Genomic DNA, 13778 nt, shown 5'->3' on the forward strand with positions numbered 1-13778 from the left:
CTGATACCTGCTGCCTACCTTTTTCTGGACTTGTTTCTGCTTTTGCTCTTCCGTCCCAACCATCGACCTGTTTTTCTCTGTTTCCTGCCCGATACCTGTTGCCGACCTGTTTCTGGATCCGTTTCTGCCCTGTTTTTCCGTCCTGGCCATCGACCTGTTTTGCCCTGTTTCCTGCCCGATACCTGTTGCCGACCTGTTTCTGGATCCGTTTCTGCCCTGTTCTTCCGTCCTGGCCATCGACATGTTTTGCCCTGTTTCCTGCCCGATACCTGTTGCCGACCTCTTTTCTGGAACCATTTCTGCTTTTGCTCTTCCGTCCCAACCATCGACCTGTTTTGCCCTATTTCCTGCCTGATACCTGTTGCCGACCTTTTTCTGGACCCGTTTCTGCTTTTGCTCTTTCGTCCCAACCATCGACCTGTTTTGCCCTATTTCCTGCCTGATACCTGTTGCCGACCTTTTTCTGGACCCGTTTCTGCTTTTGCTCTTTCGTCCTAACCATCGACCTGTTTTGCCCTATTTCCTGCCTGATACCTGTTGCCGACCTTTTTCTGGACCCGTTTCTGCTTTTGCTCTTTCGTCCCAACCATCGACCTGTTTTGCCCTGTTTCCTGCCTGATACCTGTTGCCGACCTCTTTTCTGGAACCATTTCTGCTTTTGCTCTTCCGTCCCAACTATCGACCTGTTTTGCCCTGTTTCCTGCCTGATACCTGTTTCTGCCCTGTTCTTCTTTCCTGGCCATCGACATGTTTTTCCCTGTTTCCTGCCTGATAGCTGTTGCCGACCTTTTTCTGGACCCGTTTCTGCTTTTGCTCTTCCGTCCCAACCATCGACCTGTTTTGCCCTGTTTCCTGCCCGATACCTGTTGCCGACCTGTTTCTGGATCCGTTTATGCCCTGTTCTTCCGTCCTGGCCATCGACATGTTTTGCCCTATTTCCTGCCCGATACCTGTTGCCGACCTTTTTCTGGACCCGTTTCTGCTTTTGCTCTTTCGTCCCAACCATCGACCTGTTTTTCCCTATTTCCTGCCTGATACCTGTTGCCGTGGAAGCAAGCACTGCTTTCTTTTTCAATAAAACTGCTTTAAACGAACGCTATTGGGTCCTGTCTCCGTGTCTGGCTTGTGACAGTTACGCATTTGGGTCCAACATCTGTTCTGATTGTGACATTTTTGGGCTATCTTATTAGCAACGAAGGGTTTAAAGATGCAAAGGAAATGGAAGGAAGTCCAGTACGTGTTTGAGGACGCAAAGGAAAGCGAAGGAATTGTAAAATCCCGTCTGTTGGCTCCTGAAAGTCACCCGGGATAAAAATAGAAAAAAAAAAAAAAGAAATAAAATAAAAAGCTGATGAATATGCAAAAACGCCGCGAGGTGTAGGGGTTGACCTCCAGGTAACGGCACAGATGGACTTTTGTCCCGCCGTCACGGTTGCGGTCCCGGACTTCAAAACCGCCTTTGAAAATCCTCCTTTGAAAATGTATCTGCTTGGTTTTGCGGCCTCGTTGCGCTCCTTTCATCTCCCCTCCGTTTCTTCTTCTTGGCGGGGAGCGTTTAAACCATTTGCGCCGGCGCGATTTCCATTAAAGTCGGCGAGGATCGAACGGGTCGACAACTGGTTTCGGGGTCGGGATTTGAGTTTGTCCCCGGTTTCCGTTCCGACTTGAAAGACTTTGGGTCAGGCGAGGACCGATTCCGTCTCTTTCCCTTTTTCGCTTTGAATTGAAGTTTGAGGTGCTGGTCTTTGGATTGTGTACAATTGGAGAACAGATGGTAGTTATTAGTAGTTTTAAGGTTGAAAACCTTAAACACAAAAGCAGTAACGGTCAAAAACCAGAACAGGATCAGGACCCAAACGCGTGCCGTTACTCACACAATCCTTTTATTTTACTGAAATGGGGAGTCATGCATGTTAGGAAGCAGTCTGGCGTGATATGATAGGAAACCAGAGACCGACGAGATTGATTCCAAATGCCCGAGTTGATATCGGACAGGCGGGCTCGATACCGGACAGGACGGGACAGACAGGATGGATAATGAATCAGGATATCAAAAATAAACAGGAGAAACTAGACAGACACTGGAGAAAATAATACAGGACAAAATGGATGGAAACAAAACTGGAAACCGAAATTAAAAAGGACAAAAATAAACAGGAACAATACCGGACTGGAAAAACCAACAGGATAAATGGAGCAAGTCAGAACCCACGTCTTGCCGATTCCAATTGCCCGAGTTGATACCGGACAGATGGGGTCGATACCGGACAGGACGGGACAGACAGGATAGATAACAAATCAGGATATTGAAAGTAAACAGGAGAAACTAGACAGCAACAAAAACTGGATCAAATAACAAACAGGAAAAAAAACAGATGGAAACAAATCTGCAACCTGAAATTAAACAGGACAAAAATAAACGGGAACAATACCGGACAGGAAAAACCAACAGGAAAACAGGAGCAAGTCAGAACCCACGTCTTGCCGATTCCAATTGCCCGAGTTGATACCGGACAGATGGGGTCGATACCGGACAGGACGGGACAGACAAGATAGATAACAAATCAGGATATTGAAAGTAAACAGGAGAAACTAGACAGCAACGAAAACTGGATCAAATAACAAACAGGAAAAAAAAAAAGCCGGAAACAAAACTGCAACCTGAAATTAAACAGGACAAAAATAAACGGGAACAATACCGGACTGGAAAACCAACAGGAAAACAGGAGCGAGTCAGAACCCACATCTTGCCGATTCCAATTGCCCGAGTTGATACTGGACAGATGGGGTCGATACCGGACAGGACGGGACAGTCAAGATAGATAACAAATCAGGATATTGAAAGTAAACAGGAGAAACTACACAGCAACGAAAACTGGATCAAATAACAAACAGGAAAAAAAAAGACGGAAACAAAACTGCAACCTGAAATTAAACAGGACAAAAGTAAACGGGAACAATACCGGGCAGGAAATACCAACAGGAAAACAGGAACGAGTCAGAATCCACGTCTTGCGGGGCAGAGGTTCGTTGACGGACTGACAAACGAAAAGTGAAAGCACTGAGCTTAAATAGACGGAAAGCCAATCTGTCAATGAGCCGCAGCTGGCGTCACACGGGCGGGCCCAATTGGGCGCCATGGCAACCGTGACAATGTCAAGTTAAAACTTGAGTAAACACTCCAAATAAGGAGAGAAGACGATCATGGATTTTTAGTAGTGTAGCGAATAAATTATTGTAACAAACAATTTATTGACCGTTTGAGTCAAAGAGCCGAGTTTATTCTTTTCAAAACTCGTCTGGCCTTTTTGGAACACCACATACGTTTTTAGATCATTATGACAGGAAAACGGATGAAAAACCTTGTTTAGTTCGAAGCCAAAATGGCCGTCTTCAGGAAGTTGGGAACGTTTTGTTGGTTGACCGATCGTTGTACTGACCCCTGCTGGTCTGGAGTGTGAATGAAGATGTGGGTGCTTTTTTTTCGTTTTTTCTTTCCGTCAGTCGGCGTGATACACATTCGAAAGGTTTGGTTTTGTACTTTCTAGATAAAGTATCTATCCATCTATCTATCCATCTATCCATCTATCTAGACATCTATCTATCTATCTAGACATCTATCTATGGAACTTTCTATCTAGACATCTGTCTATGGAACTATCTATCTATGGTATCTATCTATGGTATCTATCTATGGTATCCACCCATCCATCTATCTATCTATCTTTCTTTATCTATATCTCTTTCGATAGATATCTATGGTATCTATCTATCTATCTATCTTTATCTACGTCTCTATCCATCTATCTATCTTTATCTACGTCTCTATCTATCTATCTATCTATCTATCTATCTATCTATCTACATCTCTATCGATAGATATCTATGGTATCTATCTATCTATCTATGGTATCTATCTATCAATGGTATCTATGGTATCTATGGTATCTATCTATCTATCTATCTTTATCTACGTCTCTATCCATCTATCTATATATCTATCTATGGTATCCATCCATCCATCCATCTATCTATCTATCTTTATCTACGTCTCTATCTATCTATCTATCTTTATCTACGTCTCTATCCATCTATCTATATATCTATCTATGGTATCTATCCATGGTATCCATCCATCCATCTATCTATCTATCTTTATCTACGTCTCTATCTATCTATGGTATCCATCCATCTATCTATCTATCTATCTATCTACATCTCTATCGATAGATATCTATGGTATCTATCTATCTATCTATCTTTATCTACGTCTCTATCTATCTATCTATCTATGGTATCTATCTATGGTATCCATCCATTCATCCATACATCTATCTATCTATCTATCTTTCTTTATCTACATCGCTATCGATAGATATCTATGGTATCTATCTATCTATCTTGATCTACGTCTCTATCTATCTATCTATCTATCTATCTATCTATCTTGATCTACGTCTCTATCTATCTATGGTATCCATCTATCTATCTATCTATCTATCTATCTATCTATCTATCTATCTATCTATCTATCTATCTATCTATCTATCTATCTATCTATCTATCTATCTATGGTATCTATCTATGGTATCTATGGTATCTATCTATCTATCTCGCTCTCTCTTGATCTATCCATCTATCTATTTATTTATCTATCCATTTATTTATCTATCTATTTTCTTGTCGGCAGCACCATCTGGTTCGAGCTACACGCCCGCGAGTGGCCTTACAAGAGCCAGCCGGCCGAGGCCATCGTGTGGCAGGTCGGCAGCGGGGTGAAACCCAGCCTGGCGCGGGCCGGCATGGGAAAGGAGATTCTGGTGAGGACCTCCAAAAACACTTGGCTCCCAAATAGCTTCCTTTGTTTTTGATGCAGGGTAACTCTTGGTGGAAAACAACACCATTTGTTCAACCAATTTCGGTCCGAAAGCTAAGATTAACAAACAATGTCACCATAAAAAATAATGTGTCGCTTTTAGCCACGCTATAATATTCGATCAGGCAAAAGGAAAGGAAAGAGAAATAAGGAGAGAGAATGAGAGAGAGGAGAAAGACAGAGAGAAAATAAGAGAGAAAGGAGAGACAAAGTGAAAGACAGAGATAGAGAGAGAAAGAAAGACAGAGAGACAGAGAGAATAAAAGAGTGAGATAGAAAGACAGAGAGAGAGAGAGAGAGAGAGAGAGAGAGAGAGAGAGAGAGAGAGAGAGAGAGAGAGAGAGAGAGAGAGAGAGAGAGAGAGAGAACGATAATGAGTCAGGAAGAAAAAGACAGACAAAAAAAGACAAAGAGAGTAAGAAAGACAGAAAGAAAATGAGAGAGAATGAAACAGAGAGAGAGAGAGCCAGAGAGACAAAGAGGAACAGAGAAGAATAGAAAAACAGAGAAAGAAAGGAGAGACAAAGTGAAAGACAGAGATAGAGGGAGAAAGAAAGACAGAGAGACAGAGAGAATAAAAGAGTGAGATAGAGAGAGAGAGAGAGAGAGAGAGAGAGAGAGAGAGAGAGAGAGAGAGAGAGAGAGAGAGAGAGAGAGAACGATAATGAGTCAGGAAGAAAAAGACAGACAAAAAAAGACAAAGAGACTAAGAAAGACAGAAAGAAAATGAGAGAGAATGAGACAGAGAGAGAGAGAGACAGAGAGACAAAGAGGAACAGAGAAGAATAGAAAAACAGGGAGAGAAAGGAGAGAGAGAGAGAGACAGAGAGAATAAGAGAGTGTGATAGAGAGAGAAAGAAAGAGAATGATTGAGAATGAAAAAGACAGACAAAAAAGACAAAGAGAAAGAAAGACAAAAGTAAGAGATAGAGATAAAGAGAGACAGAGAGAAAATGAGAGAGAATGAGAGAGAGACAGAGAGAGGCAGAGAAATCCAGAGAAAGAGAGCAAAACAGAGAGCGAAAAAGACAAAAAGAGACAAAAAGAAAGCGAGAGAAAACAAGAGAGAAGAGAGAGATAAGGGGACAAGGCCGTGGATCCTGGTCTACTTTGTCCCCACTGTCCCAAGGGGGCAAAGGCCGGCTCACTTTGGAGCTAGTGTAAAGAAACACAGCAAAAAAGGCATTCGCGCCTCTCTTTTAAAGTCTGTTGATGTCAGTCACCGGAGGCCTGAACCGTGACCCTTTGGAGTTCCTGTTCATGCTTTTCAAAATAAGGTTCTCCAATTGGTGGACTACGTGATAATAGACAAAATTTCAGCGGACACGCATTGAAATACATCAAATGATTTATTTTTTGATTACAAATGAATAATTTGATGTTTCAAATCTTTACATCATTTACAGGCTGATAGGAGGCGCTAAAAAAAATGACATACTGTCCCTTTAAGCCGCATTGAACTACTTTTCAGGACATCCTGCTGCTGTGCTGGTCTTGCGAGCAGGACGAGCGTCCCAGTTTCTCCAAACTGGTGGACTTACTGGAAAAACTTCCCAAACGAAACCGACGCCTCTCGCACCCGGGACACTTCTGGAAGTCGGCCGAGTACGTCAAATGAGGACCCGCTTCCCGATTCGGGGGAGGGACTTTGGGGGCGGGGCCAAAACACGAATGTCGACGCCCACTCGGGCTCCGAAATGTAACGCCGTCCTCGCTCTGGCCGTCGTGTTTTTTGGGGGCGGGCGGCCATTTTGAAAAATGGGCTTTTCATTTTGGGCCACGTTTTCTGAGCCACGTCCATTTTGTTGTTGTTGTTTTTTGCATGATTTGAGTCGAAGATTTTGCTCCGATAGCTTTCGCGTGAAAAGTCAACATTCGGGGGACGGCGTCGCCATTTTTTTTTTTCACATCCTGGTAAAAACAAAGGCGGCCATTTTGTGGGAAAAAAAATCACATGGATTTGGGACACATTTCTGCTTTTGGGTTTTGCATGATTTGAGTGCTTAAAGGAAAATATATTTCGAGTAAATAGTCGGAATCGGATGGCCTTTTTAGCTCGTTTTGGGAGATTTTTTTTGTTTTGTTGTTTTTATTTATTTAGGGTTTTTTGGGGGGTTTGTGTTTTTTGTTTTTTTTATGTTTATGCTTTTATTTTGGGGGTTTATTTTTTTCATGTTTTTTTCACATTTGTGTTTTTTTGTTTTTGTTTTGTGGTTTTGTATTGTTTTGCTCTACGGTGCACAATTTGACTTGAAGCTTTTTCCTCTACCAAAATGTTTTTCAAGCAAAATGTCAACTTTCAAAAATGGAAAAAATGAACAGGTTTTTTTTTTTTTTTTTTTTTTTTTTTTTTTTTAAATTTTAAGCTCAGTAGTACGTGATTGAAGTTCCTTTTTTTGAAATAAAAATCTGGAAAAAAAACAGCATTTGCCCCCAAAATATGCTGCCTTTGTTTTTTCGTAGTTTTTGTTTTGTTATAGTGTTGTTTGACTTGAAGCTTTTGTCAGAAAAATATACGTATATTTCTTAATCAAAAAGTCAAAATTTGATGCTTTTTTTTTAATTTCATTTTGGGAGAATTTGTTGTTGTGTTGTTTTTATTTGTTTAGGTTTTTCTTTTGTATTTTTTTTGTTTTTTTGTTTTTGTGTTTTTTTATTTTCTTTTTATTTTCTTTTGGGGTTTTTTTGTTTTGTTGTTTTTTTATTTTCTTTTATGTTTTTTTGTGTGTTTTTGTTTTGTTTTTTATTTTGTTTTGTGTTTTTTTTTTGTGGTTTTGTATTGTTTTGCAGTGCACAATTTGAATTGAAGCTTTTGTCCCTTCCAAAATATTTTTCATGCGAAAAGTAAATACTGTATTGCTTTTCTTGTTTGTTTTGTGGGTTTCTTGTTTTTATTTTTCAAGTGAAAATCCCCCCAAAAAGGTTTTGTGGCATTTTCTGCCCCCAAAATTTGCTGCTCTTGATAACTTTATTGATTTTGTGTTTTTCTTTCCTTTTTTTAACTTCTTTTCTTTATGTTAGTGTTTTTTGCTTGATGTTGCACGATTTAAGTTGAAGCTTTCTTCACTTTCTTAAAAAAAAAAAAAGAAAGACAAAAAAATTCAAGTGAGACATCTCCCAAAATGTTTGCCCTCAAAATTTCCTGCTGATATTTTTTTTTCTTGCTTTTTTTCGCTTTTATTCTGCTTTTGTGTTTTTTTGCCCAGCGTTGCACGATTTGGGTTGAAGGCTTTTGTCATCAAAAATATATATATCAGAGGGAAAAGTCAAGTCATGTTTATTTGTTTGGCCCTTAATCACAAAGAGTCTCAAAGAGCTGCACAGACTACTGACTATTATGACACAATCCCCTGATCTAAAACCTACATGAGGGCAAGGAAAAACTCAAAAACCTCAAGTCAAGTCATGTTTATTTGTTTGGCCCTTAATCACAAAGAGTCTCAAAGGGCTGCACAGACCACAAATTATTGCAAACTGCAAACTATTATGACACCATCCCCTGATCTAAAACCTACATGAGGGCAAGGAAAAACCTCAAGTCAAGTCAAGTCATGGTTATTTGTGACGCCCTTAATCACAAAGAGCCTCAAAGGGCTGCACGGATCAAAGACTATTGCAAACTACTGACTATTATGACACCATCCCCTGATCTAAAGCCTACATGAGGGCAAGGAAAAACACAAAAACCTCAAGTCTAGTCATTTTTATTTGTTTGGCCCTCAATCACAAAGAGCCTCAAAGGGCTGCACAGATCAAAGACTATTGCAAACTACACACTATTATGACACCATCCCCTGATCTAAAACCTACATGAGGGCAAGGAAAAACTCAAAAACCTCAAGTCAAGTCATGGTTATTTGTTTGGCCCTTAATCACAAAGAGCCTCAAAGGGCTGCACAGATCAAAGACTCTTGCAAACTACAGACTATTATGACACCATCCCCTGATCTAAAACCTACATGAGGGCAAATAATACACAGAAAAATATTACTGCATTTTTGCACGGGAAACCTCCTTTTTTTTCTGGGTAGAGCCCGAATGAGTTGATTTTTTTGGTCAAAAATTAAAAAAAATTAAGTGAAAAGTCAAAATGTGATTGCTTTTTTGCCAATGTTTGCTTTTTTTTCTTTGGTAAGCACTTCCTAATTTGAGTTTTTTTTTTTTAATTGTTTGAATTTTTTTTTATTTTATTCTGCAGATTTTGCATTTTTTTTTGCATGATTTATGTTGAATTTTTCTGATAAAACAAATTTTAGGGAAGTGAAAAGTCAAAATTGTATTGCATTTTTTTAAATGTTTTTGCTTTTCAAATTGTTTTTGTCGTATTGTTGAATTTTTGGAAAATAACACCGTTTTGAATACATTGTTTTTGTGTACATTGACAAATCCACCTCGATTTTCTTGTTCCTCCCCCCCGGTGTCAGCCAATCAGCTCGCTGGAATTCTTATTTCTTTCTTCACTTTGCTTTTTTTCCCCGAGTCTTGTTTGTGGGCTCCTTTTTTTTTGCAAACGGATCTGCACTTTTTTTTTTATCTACTTTTTTTCCACTTGGGCCTCGTTCCTCCCCCAATTCTTTGCTTTTTTTTTTTTAAATTTATTTTCTGTTTCTTTTTTGTTTATTAAGCCCTCCAAAATAAATCCATTCTTTTTTGAGGGGGAAAAAATATTGTTGTTTTCATATTGACGTTTTTTCCAATATTTTACTTTTCTATCCTATTTTGTCAACATGATACAGTAATCCCTCGGTTATGGCGGTTAATGGGGACCAAAACCACCCGCGAAAAGTGAAAATCAGCGACGCCCCTTCCAAAATTTTTTTTTTAAATTATTTTATTTTATTATTATTATTTTTTTAGACCTGCGAAGCTCTGAACCCGCGAACGTGGAACCAGGAAATAGCGATGCCCCTTCAAAAATGCTTAAAAATAATAATAATAATTAAAAAAAAAAAAAAAAACTTAATTGCCCTGCGATTGGCTGGCAACCAGTTCAGGGTGTCCCCTGCCCACTGCCCGGAGATGGCTGGGATGGGCTCCAGCCCCCCCCCCGCGACCCTTACTAGGATAAGCGGTACGGCTAATGAGATGAGATGAGAAAAATTAAATTATTTTATTTTATCTTTTTTTTTTTTTAGACCCGCAAAGCTCTGAACCCGCAAATGTCGAACCACGAAGTAGCGAGGTGCCACTGTAACACAAAAAAATAAAAATTAAATTGTCCCGCAAAAAAAAAAAAAAAATTATGGGACCTAAAATCTTTATACTCAGTTTTATTTAGAAGGAGAAAAGGACTTCCATAATCCAATGATCATCGGTCACGGGTAGCAGATAGCAGGGACGCGGAAGTGGCACTTCCGTGTCGAGCGAAGGTAGTTGTTGAAAACGTGTAGAAAACAGGTCGACGGCCGAGTCGTAGGAACAAAAACATAAACAGGTCCAGAAAAGAGGTCGGCAACGGGAATCAGACAGAAAACAGGGCAGGATAGAGTCGGAGAGTCACAAAAGCTTGCCTAGCGGGGAGCATAGGTTCGCAGACGATCTGACAAGTGTTTTCAGGAAGGCGGGAGTTTAAAAAGAGTTCAACAGCCAATCAGGGTCCATGGCTGTCGGCACCAACGGGGCAGACTCAGGTGCCCCGCATTAGTAATCATGACAACATGAGGGTAGGGAAAAACTCAAAAACCTCAAGTTAAGTCATGTTTATTTGTTTGAGTCCTGCACAGACCACAGATTATGACACCTTCCCTGATCTAAAACCTACATGAGGGCAAGGAAAAACTCAAAAACCTCAACATGAGGAGACGAAGAAACCTCGAGAAGGGACCGCAGATGAGGTAATCCCCCCTTCCAGACACTGTTAGTCTTTAACGTTTACATTTCAAAGTAAAATGTTTTGCAAAACAAATGTTGACTTTTCACTTCCATCATCGGTGTTGCTCCTTAAAAAGGTTCTTCTTCTTCACTATCGAATTTGCTTTATATTCACATTTAAATTGTTGCACCTTTTTTCCCCCTCAGCTTTGTTATTTTACTTTTATTTTGAAATGAAATTCGTGACGTCGAACACGTATTTATTGTTGTCGTTTGATCTTTTAACGAGAGGCGAATTGTTTTTTTTTTCTTTTTGTTGTTGTTGTTGAATTATAATAATTGCATTCGTTTTTAATTATTTTATTTGCAAAAAAAAACAAAAAAAAACGTTTCGTATGTTCCCCCCATTAATGTGAAAGCCAAAATGCAAATCGTGCACAGATTGAATATTGTAGAGAGATGGACCTTCTTGTATTCTTTTGTATTATTTTTTTCGGGTGGATCTTCAAGCGCTTTGTCGGCTTACGTTTTTTTTCCGGAATGTTTTATTTTTTTTTTTCGGCGCTTGAGCTTGTTTGAGACTTTTGGGAGAAAGACGGAAATGTCGGCTTTTGGGTTTTGAAGCGTTTTGCTCTCATGTTTTTGTCAACGTTTGTGGCTGACAATTAAAGAGAACTCTTCTTTCTTCTCTCATCTGGTTTTTCGTTCTCCTCATTACGAACTTTGACTCCGTTTTCTTATTAAAGGAGAGCCCGGGATATGGTGTCCCTCTCCTTGAGATATTTTCACGTTACGATGTGGAAAAAGTTGTCTTTAGGGCATTTCCCTCACCATACGTCATTAATAATAAATTATTTTATTTATTTATACAGATTTTTTTAATCAATATTTGTCTTCTCGGTTTATGATTTATTCATCTTTAGACAAATTATATTTTCATATATGTCACGATTGCCATGGCGCCCAATTGGCCCCGCCTGCGTGGCACCACCTGCAGCTCGGTGACAGGTTGGCATTCCGTCTATTTAAGCTCAGTGCTCGCATTCTTCCTTGGTCAGTCCGTCAACAAACCTCTGCCCCGCAAGACATAGGTTTCAACTCTTTCCTGTTTCCTGTTGGTATTTCCAGGTCAGGTGTGGTTCCCGTTTATTTTGTTCTGTTTAATAACGGTTTCCAGTTTCGTTCCCGTCTAGTTTGTCCTGTTTAATTTCGATCTCAATCCTGTCTGTCTCATTGTTTAATATCGGTTTCCAGTTTCGTTCCCGTCTAATTTGTCCTGTTTAATTTCGATATCAATCTGGTCCGCCCCTTTTGTTTAATATCTGTTTCCGGTTTCGTTCCCGTCTAGTTTGTCCTGTTTAATTTCGATATCCTGTTTCGATATCAATCCTGTCTGTCCCATTGTTTAATATCGGTTTCCAGTTTCGTTCCCGTCTAGTTTGTCCTGTTTAATTTCTTTATCAATCCTGTCCGTCCTGTTGTTTAATATCTGTTTCCAGTTTTGTTCCCGTCTAGTTTGTCCTGTTTAATTTTGATATTCTGCTTTGATATCAATCTTGTCTGTCCCGTTTTTTAATGTCGGTTTCCAGTTTCGTTCCCGTCTAGTTTGTCCTGTTCAATTTCGATATCAATCTGGTCCGTCCCGTTGTTTAATATCGGTTTCCAGTTTCGTTCCCGTCTAATTTGTCCTGTTTAATTTCGATATCCTGTTTCGATATCAATCCTGTCTGTCCCATTGTTTAATATCGGTTTCCAGTTTCGTTCCCGTCTAGTTTGTCCTGTTTAATTTCTTTATCAATCCTGTCCGTCCTGTTGTTTAATATCTGTTTCCAGTTTTGTTCCCGTCTAGTTTGTCCTGTTTAATTTTGATATTCTGCTTTGATATCAATCTTGTCTGTCCCGTTGTTTAATGTCGGTTTCCAGTTTCGTTCCCGTCTAGTTTGTCCTGTTCAATTTCGATATCAATCTGGTCCGTCCCGTTGTTTAATATCGGTTTCCAGTTTCGTTCCCGTCTAATTTGTCCTGTTTAATTTCGATATCCTGTTTCGATATCAATCCTGTCTGTCCCATTGTTTAATATCGGTTTCCAGTTTCGTTCCCGTCTAGTTTGTCCTGTTTAATTTCGATATCAATCCTGTCCGTCCCGTTGTTTAATATCGGTTTCCAGTTTCGTTCCCGTCTCGAGTGTCCTGTTTAATTTTGATATCAATCTGGTCCGCCCCGTTGTTTAATATCGGTTTCCAGTTTCGTTCCCGTCTAGTTTCTCCTGTTTAATTTCGATATCCTGTTTCGATATCAATCCTGTCTGTCCCATTGTTTAATATCGGTTTCCGGTTTCGTTCCCGTCTAGTTTGTCCTGTTTAATTTCGATATCAATCTGGTCCGTCCCGTTGTTTAATATCTGTTTCCAGTTTCGTTCCCGTCTAGTTTGTCCTGTTTAATTTTGATATTCTGCTTTGATATCAATCTTGTCTGTCCCATTGTTTAATGTCAGTTTCCAGTTTCGTTCCTGTCTAGTTTGTCCTGTTTAATTTTGATATCCTGTTTTGATATCAATCCTGCCTGTCCTGTTGTTTAATATCGGTTTCCAGTTTCGTTCCAGTCTAGTTTGTCCTGTTTTATTTCGATATCAATCCTGTCCGTCCCGTTGTTTAATATCGGTTTCCAGTTTCGTTCCCGTCTGGTTTGTCCTGTTTAATTTCGATATCCTGTTTCGATATCAGTCCTGTGCTGCCTTTCGTGCATGACTCCCCAGTTCCCGTAAAAAAAAAGGCTTGTGTGAGAAACGTCACGCATTTGGGTCCCGATCCTCTTCCAGTTCTTGACAATATATTTTTTTATGCATTATTATTTTATTATTATTATTATTGTTATACTTGAGCTCATTAGCATGGGTTTATTTCCGTGTTTTGTATGTATCAATTCATTTTTATTTTTAAGGATTTTTCATTTTTTAATTCATTTTTATTTTTAATTCAGCTAATTAGCGCATGTTTCTTTTTGGACTTCTACATTTACATTTTAATTTATTCATTTATGTATTTTCATTATTAAAAAAATATTTTTTTAGCATACAGTAGGTTTTCCCTTT

The 13778-nt window shown here is 39.4% G+C and overlaps 1 protein-coding gene across 1 annotated transcript in view; it reads left to right on the forward strand.

Moving 5' to 3' along the window:
- ksr2 (kinase suppressor of ras 2) overlaps positions 1–6639 on the forward strand; it is a 137456-nt gene extending 130817 nt beyond the window's left edge. Inside the window, exons 20-21 of the mRNA XM_088336947.1 lie at positions 4691–4820; positions 6348–6639. Of these exons, the coding sequence (XP_088193073.1) occupies positions 4691–4820; positions 6348–6494 (277 nt within the window). The 3' untranslated portion in view covers positions 6495–6639. The remainder of the gene's footprint in view (positions 1–4690; positions 4821–6347) is intronic.
- Positions 6640–13778: the final 7139 nt, after the last annotated feature.

Source organism: Urocampus carinirostris, chromosome 5 (genome assembly GCF_059441175.1).
Source record: "Urocampus carinirostris isolate Australia breed hairy pipefish chromosome 5, RoL_Ucar_1.0, whole genome shotgun sequence".
Lineage (NCBI taxonomy): Eukaryota > Metazoa > Chordata > Actinopteri > Syngnathiformes > Syngnathidae > Urocampus > Urocampus carinirostris.